This window comes from Danio aesculapii, chromosome 8 (genome assembly GCF_903798145.1).
Source record: "Danio aesculapii chromosome 8, fDanAes4.1, whole genome shotgun sequence".
NCBI lineage: Eukaryota > Metazoa > Chordata > Actinopteri > Cypriniformes > Danionidae > Danio > Danio aesculapii.
Genome location: NC_079442.1, coordinates 49,240,333 through 49,252,861, shown reverse-complemented (window position 1 = coordinate 49,252,861; position 12,529 = coordinate 49,240,333). Strand labels below are relative to the sequence as shown.

The following is a 12,529-nucleotide window of genomic DNA, read 5'->3' as shown; positions in this document are numbered from 1 at the left end:
CAATCGCTCGTCTGCAAGGTTCAAGTGGATAGATGTGGCTTTAACACTAGAACTACAGAGGCAGCCAGAGAGTTTTTAATTTTTGCAATTTAATAACTCTGAAATAAAACTAACATATCTATAACACCCTGACGTTTCCTAAATATCTGTGTTTTTATTTCTAATAAAAACCTGAGCACAATGTCCATATAGCGCATGCTGATATGCTCTCTCATCGGCTGCAGCTCGAGTCAGCCGACTGCTCTGGAGTATTTATTTATTTAATTTAAATTTTAATGCCATAACAGCAGCATTGGCTATATTCATGCCAAAACATATACTAAATATACAATATATAATCATATCAGTTTCCTAACAAACATACATTATAAAAACAACAAAAAAAAAACATACAAATAGCAACAACACTGAAAGGAGTCATATACATCTGTACACACTATTACATAAGTTGGTAGATTGCATTGTATATTCATAAATTGTTCCTGATAAACATTTGGGTGGATTCCCCTTTTTTTAATATGGTGCATTATAATAGATGGCTTATTAATATGTCAATGTGGTATAGGGCACACATGCATCATTGTTATTATATCCAGGTTAATATCCAACTTCTCTAAATGAGTTTTCATTTGAATTCTGAAAAGTCTGATGTGTCTGGGTCTGGCTTCATATAGGTGCTGATATTGAGGGTGGAGAACTGTAAAATATGCTGGATTGTGTTTGTTAGCTTTCAGCTTGACTGCATCGTTGAGAGCCAGTTTCAATCTTCTGTTTTAAAGTGACATTACTTCTGCTGCCGTATATAAACTTTGAATTGAAGAAGTCCTGTATGCTCCAAGAGCCAGTCTCAGTCCTGTATGATGTACTGTAAGTGTCCTGTAAAGCAGTGGTTCTCAAACTGGGGGTCGCGACCCCTGCGGGGGTCGCAGAATCATTTCAAGGGGTCGCGAGAGTGATTTAAAAATTGTGTAATTTTCAGTGATTATAATAAATATTTTTTAGTATTACAAGTGAAAGCTAATATTTTCAGATTTTTAAAAAGATATTAATGATTTATAAAGTATTTAGGACACATTCGGGCAGAATGCATCTTTGTACTTGGAACGCAGCGCTCAGGAACAGTTTAAAACTGTTGTCATGTCAACTTGCCGCAGTAAACAAAGCCTTCAATGCTTGCCCCGCCTTCGCGCTCTTCTTATTGAGCCACTGCTCTAAGAACTGAACACGAATGATTGGTTAAAATCAGCTGTCAATCATTCAGTCGACGCCTCCTGTCTTCAGATGACAGGAGCTACAACCGCAAAAATGTAAAGCGCTGAAGATGAGAATGAAAACAACACTGACAGATTTAGTTTTAGAAACCAGCTAAAGCTACAAATAATAGCACATCTGATTACTGATCATGTGCTGAATGTTAATCCACCAGCTATACTTATTGAAGAGTGGATAGGACTTCCATTGGCTTCAAGTCTAAGGCTATGAAAATAACTAGCATTCACTGTAAAGTCTGTGGGACGGAATTTTCAGGTAACTGTTTGCCACATCTACACATTTTAAGCACAAGAGATTCTGTTTAATCCTTTATTTTATCGCCAGATGCTGTCAGCCGTACAAGTGGCAGCTATATGTAAAAGTTAAAGTTAAGAGATTCAATAATGAATTCATGTCAAGCAGTGCGTGCAGGGCCAGTGAGCGGTTCGTCCGTGAAACTTTTGGTCACTCAATTATGTTATAAAAATGTATTTTCTTGTGATAAGGGGATTTCATTGAGACATATTTTCCTCACGCGTGCATATATATTTTTTGCTTGTTAGTTTTGATTATTGTTGATTTCAAATGCAATAAATCCGTTTATAAAACTTGTAGTAACAGTGATAATTGGTGGGAGCCACTAAATTTTGGCTGGTGCACCTACATTTTTAAAGTTAGAAGCACCAGTGTTACCAAGCAAAAATGTTAGTTTCGAGCCCTGTAATGTATAGTAAATATAGTTAAAATATTGTGAACAGCTTAAAAAGCTATTTTTATTGTTTGTATATGCTTTGGTAGTGGGGGTCGCTGGTTTAAAAGTTTGAGAACCACTGCTGTAAAGTCTTAAGAGTAAGGGTGCCAATCTGCACCCTATTTAATCTTTGCTAAAACTTTAGTTTAGCCAAAGTATTGTTTTGGATCTGAAGTAACCAGGTTCTCATCCTCCCCAGACACAGGTTGCAATTTGTCACCTCTTACAATCAGCAAGGGGGGTGCTAGGGTCTTATTCAACCCTGGGTCCCCACAGGGCTGCTCTGGAATACTCAGCATGCTAGGTGACACGTCAGCAAGTCTCTTTGATACATTTTTCAGTAGTTCACACATAAAGCAGTAGTTTTAAACGTATATCTTACCACTGCTATGCAGATGATGTACAATTATATTTTTCTTTTAGCCCTGACAGACTAGACGAACTGTCTCTCTTGCAGGATTGTTTAGTCTCCATTAGCAAATGGATGGCAGACAATTTTCTGCAACTGAACCCTGATAAAACAGAAATGTTCATTTTTGCTCCAGATAGCATCACCCCAATGATCAGGCAAGGTTTTGGGGGTGTGTCACCTTCAAATTGCAGTGATATTAGAAATCTTGGTGTCATTTTTGATCGAGCCCTGTGTTTTAACAACCATGTTTAATCTGTTGTTTGTACATGCTTTTTTCACCGGAGGAACATCGCAAAAATCAAAGATATTGTGTCAAAGGAAGAGATGCAGATGCTTGCCCATGCCTTCATCTCTTCACGATTGGATTATTGTAATGTTCTGTTCACTTGTCTGAACAAATCCTCCATGGAGCGATAGCAAGTTGTGCAGAATGCAGCAGCGAGGCTTTTAACTAACACCAGTAGGAGGTCACACATTACACCTGTGCTTAAGGCACCTCACTGGCTTCCTATTGGTCATTACATATAGAGCTCTGCATGGTCAAGCACCCCTGTATATTCAAGATCTTTTAAGCAGTCACTCTTGTAGCCGGTCTATGAGGTCTTCTGGCAAAGACCTTTTAGCCCTTCCCAGAACTCGTCTTAAGACTAAAGGTGACCGTGCTTTCTGTGTGGTGGCTCCACGACTCTGGAACTCTCTCCCGATAGCACTGAGAACTCTGGGGTCAGCTGAACTTTTTAAAAAGCATTTAAAGACACACCTTTTTGGTCAAGCTTTTAATTAACAGTATTAGTGTTTCTGTATTTGGATTTTTAATTAGTTTTAATATGTTTTTACAGTTCTTTTACTGTCATGTGTTCTTTTAGTTGTTGTAAAGCACTTTGTGACTCAATGTCTGGGAAAGGTGCTATATAAATAAACCTTTACTTACTTACTTAAAGAATGCCGAGCGCAGAGAACCCCCAAATTTTTTACAGATCACAGCCCGATCTGTCGGCGACCTCGTTACTTCCAAATATGGCACAAATCGGGCTCAAAATCCTGTAGTGTGAGCAAGGCTTAAGCTGCTCAGCTAATGTTTATGTTGTAATGTTTATATTATTTGCTATTTAAGAACCACCTCATGTGGATTTTTAAAACCAAGTCTGCATCTGCATTTCTGAGGCTGCTGTCCTCTAGAGGTCGCATTCATGGCTCTGCATCATGGCTCATGGCTCTGTCCTCTAGAGCAGTGTTTCCCAACCCTGTTTCTGAAGGCACACCAACAGTACACATTTTCATTGTCTCCCTAATCAAACACAACTGAATCACCTAATTAGAACATAAGAAGAGACTCCAAAACCTGAAGTTAATTAGTCAGGTAAGGGAGACATCCAAAATATGTACTGTTGGTGTGCCTCCAGGAAAAGGGTTGGGAAACACTGCTCTAGAGCCATGCTCGCATATATTGAGGCAGGCTTCTAGACTGAAATGAAATACACTGTGTTTTGCACCAATATAATTGGGTAAACCGGCAGTGGGCTGGTTGTAGAGACCAAAACAAAAACAGACATTCTGACGCGAATCACACACAAAGGAGAAAAACTGACTATATTGTCTATATTGAACTATACAAGCATGTTCACTTAGCATGTTTCTTAAATATCTGCAAACATGTTATGGTATTTTATGCTTTAGAAGTCACTTTTGATGTTGAGATCTTAAACTATGACTATATTAGTGATTTACCCGCTGGACAAGTTCATTTCAGTGGCCACACGATGAGACATGCTGATGGCCGCTACTCTCCTGGGCTCCGTCACACCAATAATCCCACCAGAGCTGAAAAACACACACACACACAAACCATGAGACAAAAAACACACAACACACACACACACACACACACACACACACACACAAAGACAGATAACAGAGACCAGTGGTTTTCAACCTGATGATTTTACAGGAGAAATAAATGAATATTCTGTCATTTTTCACTCAGCCTTTACTCGTTTCAAACCTTTATGAGTTTCGTTCTTTTGTTAAACACAAAAAAAGTTATTCAGAAAAAATATTAGAAACTTGTAACCATTGACCTCCATAGTATTTGTTTTTTTCTACTGTGGAAGTCAACAGGTTTTCAGCTTCTTTGGAGTTTAACAGAAAATCATAAAAGGTTTGGGACCACTTAAAGGTGAGTTAATGGTGAGTAAATTGTGAACTATCCCTTTAAGGCCATATAGTTACAAACAACAAGGTCACATTTTTATTTGCTCAAATCTAACACAAATGTTGGGCAGAACTAGGGCAAAACTTCAATACTGTGGAAAAATCTGTCCTGGGATAGATTGAACCCATTCCGTCTTGATCGGTTGACAATCTATACTCACTTACGGCATCTGAATGGATTTTGGGTTTCCCCAATTCCTTAAAGTGACAGCCTGAGTCTCTTGGTAGTTTATTTAATTGCAACTATTAACTCATCCTCAAGCGTTTACAAGCCTTTCTGCGTTTCTCTGTTCAGTTAAACACAATATATATTATTTAGAAGAAAGCTGAAAACCTTTAACCTTTGACTTCATTAGTAGAAAAAAAACAACCTTTAAATGCCAAGCTCTGTATTCTTGGTTTGTATCCTATGGAAAGACAATGTTGGATTTTGGTTTTCTTCAAGCCAGAAGGGCTATTGCATTATACCGGAAACACATGGATGCTCCATCCATAGAATGGTGGAAAAACGAAATACTGAACTGTATTGGACTGGAGAGACTAAATTATATCATCAAAGACAAGCAGAAGAACTTTGACTATCTTTGGGAACCATATATGAATAATATGTCAATTGTGTGTTTGTAAACATGTATTTTATTTTATTTTTTGTATTATTATTATTTTTTGTCATTACTTTTTAATATTTCAATTCATTATGTAGGAATGAAAATTATCATATGCATTTGTTTATATGGAAAAACATGTCCTTCACCAAAGAAGGTCCAAACTGATTCCAAAGGCAGATACTGATAAGATCAGGGCCTGGTGTGTGGACTTTGGGGGTTTTACGATGTGGTCACATGTTGATTGGTCAGTTTGAATGTCTCAGTAATTGGGCTTAAGTCACATGGTCAAGTAAGATACAAAATAGGTGGTAAAACGCTGCTCTGTCTCTTTTCTTTTCCTGGTCTGCTTTCCTCCTCTGCTCCTCTCCTCTGGAGTCTATCTTCTCTGACTCTACTGCAATCAGGCTAACTTCTGGGCCTGCTCTCTTAGTCTCTCTCTCTCTCCCTCCCCCTGTGTCTCTCCTTCTACCTCTGGTAACTTTAATTTTACATTTAAGCTGGGTAAAATTTATATCATATGTTTTATCATTTCATATTTGATCATTTTATACAGTTATTTTGTAACAATTCAGTTGTAACCATAGCAAGTTATTGTCATTAAATCATTTCATTTTCAAGTATTTGTAAATTACTTTTGATTTAACATCAACGCCTAATTACTCCATATTGCAATACAATACAATCACATAAAATCAACGCTCTCCCACATTTATAGCTATTAATCCTGCCCTTTTTTCCGTGTTTGGTATAAGATTGCAGAAGAATAGTTTGACTAGAATGTACAGTTTTTTACCATCAATACTGATCATTTTTTAGTCATTCGGCAGAACTACAGTTCGAACTTCTGTGGTTTAAAACCCAATTACATTTGTTATTATTTACTTTATTCTTTTTTAGGTATGTAATTTAAATGTGTATATGTGTAAATACACATATCTGAAGGGCAGGGATGTAGTGGACATTTAAAAAGTGGGGGGGGGAACAGCTGTATGAAATCCAAAAGTTTACATTCTTAGTCACTTGTTTCTAAATGGTCTGTCTCAAAAAGTGAGGGAGACATGTTCCCCTCCGGTTGCTACGCCCCTGCTGAAGGGTGTGGATATGGGGCAGGGGGGATGCAATAAACATATTTAGAAAAAAAAAGAAAAGTAAAAAACTATGGAAGTCAATGGTTACAGGTTTTCAGCTTCCTTCATTATATCTTCTTCTGTGTTCAAAAGAAGAACAAAACGCAAAGATTTGAAGGGAAGGTAAATAAGTTTTGGGTGAACTATGCCTTTAACTCTCTTGTGTCTGAGTAAATTAACATCACATCACAAATAGCGGGTTCAGTGGGCTGTGGAAATGAGTTTTGTTTAGTGAGCTGCCAGAAATAAACAAATAAATAAAAGGTTGACAGACAGTTACCTGGCGAATCCGGCCTCATACAGAAACTGAGGCACCTGTGTGGTTTTACCACTGCCTGTTTCTCCACACAACACCACACACTCGTGATCCTTCACCGCTTCCATGATGATCTGCTCCTCGGCCAGAACCGGCAGCCGCAGACGAGCCTCCTGCAGTTCACACACAAGTTACAAAGAAACCCAAAGCAAAAACTGCAGCAGAATATAGCCAGGTTTCAACCCTAACATGGTTGCTCAGTGGTTAGCACTGTCGCCTTACAGCAAGTCGCTGTTTTGAGTCCCGGCTGGGCCAGTTGTCATTTCTGTATGGAGTTTGCATGTTCTCTCCATGTTGGCGCGGATTTCCTCCAGGTGTTCCGGTTTCCCCCACAGTCCAAACACATACGCTATAGGTGAATTGAGTAAACTAAATTGGCTGTAGTGTATGAGTGTTTGTGTGTGTGAATGCAAGAGTGTTTGGGTGTTTCCCAGTACTGGTTTGCGGCTGGAAGGGCATCCTTTGCATGAACATATGCCAGAATAGTTGATGGTTCATTCTGCTCTGGCGACCTCTGATAAATAAAGGACTAAACCGAAGGGAAATTAATGAATGAATTAGGTGCGTTTTCATCAAGCTCTTAGAGAGGCTGACTGTTGTATTGGTCACCAAGCAACCAAGAGTAGAGTAAACAAGGCAAGCATAATGGAGACAGCTGATTGGTCACATGGGTGCAATGTTCACTACATCAGTTTATTTGGCAAATGCATTTTATGATATACCAGGTATATCACAGTTTAGCTGGTCAGAGGTTGTTGTTGTTGTTTAATAACCTAAATGAAATTAAATGATTTTAAATCAAGTAGCATGCAAAAATGAAGCAAATAAATAGATTTTTCCAACAACAAAATTATGGCTAGTGAAAATGCTAAGTGGCTTTGTAACTTTAAAAAAATAAACAGTTACAGTGGATGGCAGGCAAAAACGTAATGTTAAGCCCTGGGTATATACTATTACCAGTTAAAGACAAGCAAAAACAAAGTCAAATTGCTAGAGCACCATGAAGACAACAGAATGAAATGTATCAAATAAGTGTTAAACATGAAGCATTGAAGAATTATTGCTATAATAAAGATTGTTCTCATCCCAAAAATATTCAAAAAGACTCTTCATGTAACTCAAGTAAGGAAAAATGTGCATCAAACGCCATTAGAATTGTGAATACTGGGATTTGAGCAGGGTTAATCGAGTTATAAATTGAATGTTTTGGTGTAATGTGTTGTTTTTATGTGACTTGATGATGTTGAATATGATTGTGGTGAAGTAAAAGACAAATTTCTACTTGTGGATAATAAAAAAAAAAGTCAAAATTTGAATACACACACACACACGCGCGCACACGCGCACACACACACACACACACAGTATTTCTGCACCTGAATCTCTGGCAGTCGTTCCACTGGAATGAAAACTGCAGGTTTACAGTCTTCCTTATTATGTGTTTCTTCTTTCTTCTCTACCTTCATGTCTTCCTCTTTCAGTTTAGTCTCCTCTTTCAGTTTAGTCTCCTCTTTCAGCACCTGCTGTTGCTCTTCTGTGTGTTTTTCCTCAGAGATTTTCTCCTCCTCTTCCTCAGAGGAGTCCGACTCCTCACTATCATCATCCTCAGAGGAATCAGACTTCTCAGATTCATTATCCTCCTCCTCCTCATCATCTGCTGCTCTTCTTCTCTTTCTGTTTGCACCGCTCAAACTGCTGATCTTGACCATAGATGAACCTCCATCCTGACCTTCATTCACAGATCTGCAAGCACACACCAAAATAACAAACCAGAATTTCTTACAAATTACTCACCACCCATCTTCAAGGCATAGCCCACTCGAAAATCTAAAGTAATCATTTACTCACCTTCGTTTCTTTTTTCTGTTGAACACATTAGAAGATTTTAAGAAATCTGGTAGCCGTTAATATTCAATAACAAAAAAAAAACTTGGTAGTCAATGGTTACCGGTTTCCAACATTCTTCACAATATCTTCTTTTGTGTTCAACAGAAGACACACACTTAAAGTTTGGAAAAAGTGAAGCACGAGTAAATTATGGCAGAATTTTATTTTTGTGTGAACTGTCCCTTTAAGTCAATCCTGTAGAGAGTGAGGTCTTACTCTTTGATGTGGTAGAGTTTTCCTCCAGTGCCCAGTTTCGAGGTGGTGTACAGCAGTTTGAGCTCCGCCTCGGGCAGCTGAACCTCAGCGAGTTTAGTTAATACTTCTGCTCTCTGTGGAGATTTAGAAACACAAAATCAGCTAGAGCTGTGGCGTCAATTGAGAGACTTTCAAAATGCATCTGAATTGATTCTGAGCTCAGCTATTCACAGCAGATGCTGCTCTAGGCTAGTTTATAACAGCAGATGCTGCTCTAGGCTAGTTTATAACAGCAGATGGAGCTCTGGGCTAGTTTATAACAGCAGATGGAGCTCTAGGCTAGTTTATAACAGCAGATGCTGCTCTAGGCTAGTTTATAACAGCAGATGCTGCTCTATGCTAGTTTATAACAACAGATGCTGCGCTCGGCTAGTTTATAAAAGCAGATGGAGCTCTAGGCTAGTTTATAACAGCAGATGCTGCTCTAGCCTAGTTTATAACAGCAGATGGAGCTCTAGGCTAGATTTTAAACAGCAGATGCTGCTCTAGGCTAGTTTTTAAACAGCAGATGCTGCTCTAGGCTAGTTTTTAAACAGCAGATGCTGCTCTAGGCTAGTTTTTAAACAGCAGATGCTGCTCTACACTAGTTTTTTAACAGCAGATGGTGCTCTAGGCTAGTTTACAACAGCAGATGGCACTCTAGGCTAGTTTTTAAACAGCAGATGGTGCTCTAGGCTAGTTTATAACAACAGATGGCGATCTAGGCTAGTTTTTAAACAGCAGATGCTGCTCCAGGCTAATTTTTTACAGCAGATGGCGCTCCAGGCTAGTTTTTAACAGCAGATGGCGCTCCAGGCTAGTTTTTAACAGCAGATGTTGCTCAAGGCTAGTTTATAACAGCAGATGCTGCTCTAGGCTAGTTTATAACAGCAGACGCTGCTCTAGGCTAGTTTATAACAGCAGATGCTGCTCTAGGCTAGTTTATAACAGCAGATGGAGCTCTAGGCTAGTTTATAACAGCAGATGCTGCTCTAGGCTAGTTTATAACAGCAGATGCTGCTCTAGGCTAGTTTATAACAGCAGATGCTGCTCTAGGCTAGTTTATAACAGCAGATGGTGCTCTAGGCTAGTTTATAACAGCAGATGCTGCTCTAGGCTAGTTTATAACAGCAGATGGTGCTCCAGGCTAGTTTATAACAGCAGATGGTGCTCTAGGCTAGTTTATAACAGCAGATGGTGCTCTAGGCTAGTTTATAACAGCAGATGCTGCTCTAGGCTAGTTTATAACAGCAGATGGTGCTCTAGGCTAGTTTATAACAGCAGATGGAGCTCTAGGCTAGTTTATAACAGCAGATGGAGCTCTAGGCTAGTTTATAACAGCAGATGCTGCTCTGGGCTAGTTTATAACAGCAGATGCGGCTCTAGGCTAGTTTATAACAGCAGATGCTGCTCTAGGCTAGTTTATAACAGCAGATGCTGCTCTAGGCTAGTTTATAACAGCAGATGCTGCTCTAGGCTAGTTTATAACAGCAGATGCTGCTCTAGGCTAGTTTATAACAGCATAGGGAGCTCTAGGCTAGATTTTAAACAACAGATGCTGCTCTAGGCTAGTTTTTAAACAGCAGATGCTGCTCTACACTAGTTTTTAAACAGCAGATGGAGCTCTAGGCTAGTTTACAACAGCAGATGGCACTCTAGGCTAGTTTTTAAACAGCAGATGGTGCTCTAGGCTAGTTTATAACAGCAGATGGCAATCTAGGCTAGTTTTTAAACAGCAGATGCTGCTCTAGGCTAATTTTTTACAGCAGATGGCGCTCCAGGCTAGTTTTTAACAACAGATGGCGCTCCAGGCTAGTTTTTAACAGCAGATGCTGCTGAAGGCTAGTTTTTAAAAGCAGATGCTGCTCTAGACTAGTTTTAAACAACAGATGGCGCTCTACAATATTTTTTAACAGCAGATGGCGCTCTAGGCTAGTTTTTAATCAGCAGATGCTACTCTAGGCTAGTTTTAAACAAGAGATGGTGCTCTACACTAGTTTTTCACAGCAGATGGTGCTCTAGGCTAGTGTTTAACAGCAGACCGCCAATCTGCTGTAATAAACTAGCCTAGAGCACCGTCTGCTGTTAAAAACTAGTCTAGAGTGCCGTCTGTAACTAAACACTAGCCTATAGTGCCATCTGCTGAAATAAACTAGCTTAGAGCGTTGTCTGCTGTTAAAAACTAGCATAGAACAGCGTCTGCTTTTAAAACACTAGCCTAGAGCACCAACTGCAGTAAAAAATAGTCTAGAGCGCCGTCTGGTGTTCAAAACGAAGCTCACTGTCCATTCGACAGTGAATAGCAATGATTATGAAAATCTCAGAATCAATTCCTTAAACAATTATTCGCAACTGCAGATGGATCAATCTCACAGGTTCTCTCTCCTTTTCCTTACATGTGCTTTCTTGTCTTTCTGCTCTAGAACTTTCTCCAGGTTCTTCCTCTGTTTCTTTGTCAGGGCTTTTTTCTTGGTTACGGGCCGTTCTACTTTCTGTTTCTTGGTTTTGGTAGCGGGCAGAACCAGAGCATTACAGTCATCCACTCCTTTAAGCACGGCTCCATCTGTACAGTATCACAGAACACAATATTATTATCATATTGATGTTACATTTGTGAGAATGCTAACACAATTAAAAAGATAGTTCACCCAAAAAACACCCTCTACTTGTCGCAAACCTTTTTGAGTTTCTTATATTGAACACAAAGACGATAGAAGGAAAAATGTTGGAATCTTTTACTATTTACTATGGTAGTTCTATGGTAGTAACTATCATATTATTTTTTTCCTACTATGGATGTCAATGCAGTTTTAAACATTCTTCAAAAATGTCTTTTTTTATGTTCATAACTTAAGTTTAAAGCCACTTGATGGTGAGCAAATTTGTAGCTAAGGCTAATCGGTCAGCTTGTATGTCATGTTTGTTATTTTCGTATTTCATTATTTGAATGTGTATTAGTGTATGTTTATTTTAGAAATTTCCTCGTTTCTGGCTGGGTTGAGGCGGAGGTCATGTAATCCTCCCTGATTAATTTAACCTGCGAGAGTCGGTATAGACCAGGGCCCTTATGCATCAACGCTGCGTACGCACAAAAACTTTGCGAACAGCAGATTTCACGCTCACGTTTGGATTTACAAAAGATGAAATTAACGTGAGAATGTGCGTTGGTCCGCGCCAACTTCTTGTCTGGCGTACGTGCATTTCTTGTGTGTGTTTGTTTTTTTTCTGTTGGCGACTCCTAGAGGCAATTATGCTAAATTGCAAACTACAAAGTATCTTTGAGCCATGCAATGACAGCTGTATGGCACAGGATCATACGCATGTCTAGCAGGTATATAAGGTTTCCATACCATACTGTTGAACCGCGGAAAAGTTAGTTTGACATTCATTAGACTTTCGATTTCAAACCAATTTAATTATTTGCTCCTGTTATAGTTGGAGCAAAAAATAGGTGAAAGGGCATATATTTATGCCTGTCTATGTTGCACAAAGCTTAATTTCTCAATTAAAAAAAATTAACCAAACGAATGAATTAAACAATTCAACCATATGAAATTATACAACAAGACCAGTACCAAAATGTTCAGAAAAACATCCTGCTCATTGCACAAGACTCTGTTTTTGGAATTAGCACTTTAATTATTTTATAATATTTTTATTAAATATCTTTTAATGTAAAAATTGTAAACGTCAATTAAACTCTGGCACCATTTGAGATCAAATATTCAAATC

At 38.8% G+C, this 12,529-nt stretch overlaps 1 protein-coding gene across 1 annotated transcript in view; it reads right to left on the bottom strand.

Moving 5' to 3' along the window:
* Nucleotides 1-12,529, bottom strand: part of dhx37 (DEAH (Asp-Glu-Ala-His) box polypeptide 37) — a 54,331-nt gene that overhangs the window by 37,069 nt on the left and 4,733 nt on the right. Inside the window, exons 3-7 of the mRNA XM_056464125.1 lie at nucleotides 11,194-11,360; nucleotides 8,780-8,892; nucleotides 8,053-8,419; nucleotides 6,641-6,789; nucleotides 4,143-4,235 (exon numbers count right to left, since the gene is read on the bottom strand). Of these exons, the coding sequence (XP_056320100.1) occupies nucleotides 4,143-4,235; nucleotides 6,641-6,789; nucleotides 8,053-8,419; nucleotides 8,780-8,892; nucleotides 11,194-11,360 (889 nt within the window). The remainder of the gene's footprint in view (nucleotides 1-4,142; nucleotides 4,236-6,640; nucleotides 6,790-8,052; nucleotides 8,420-8,779; nucleotides 8,893-11,193; nucleotides 11,361-12,529) is intronic.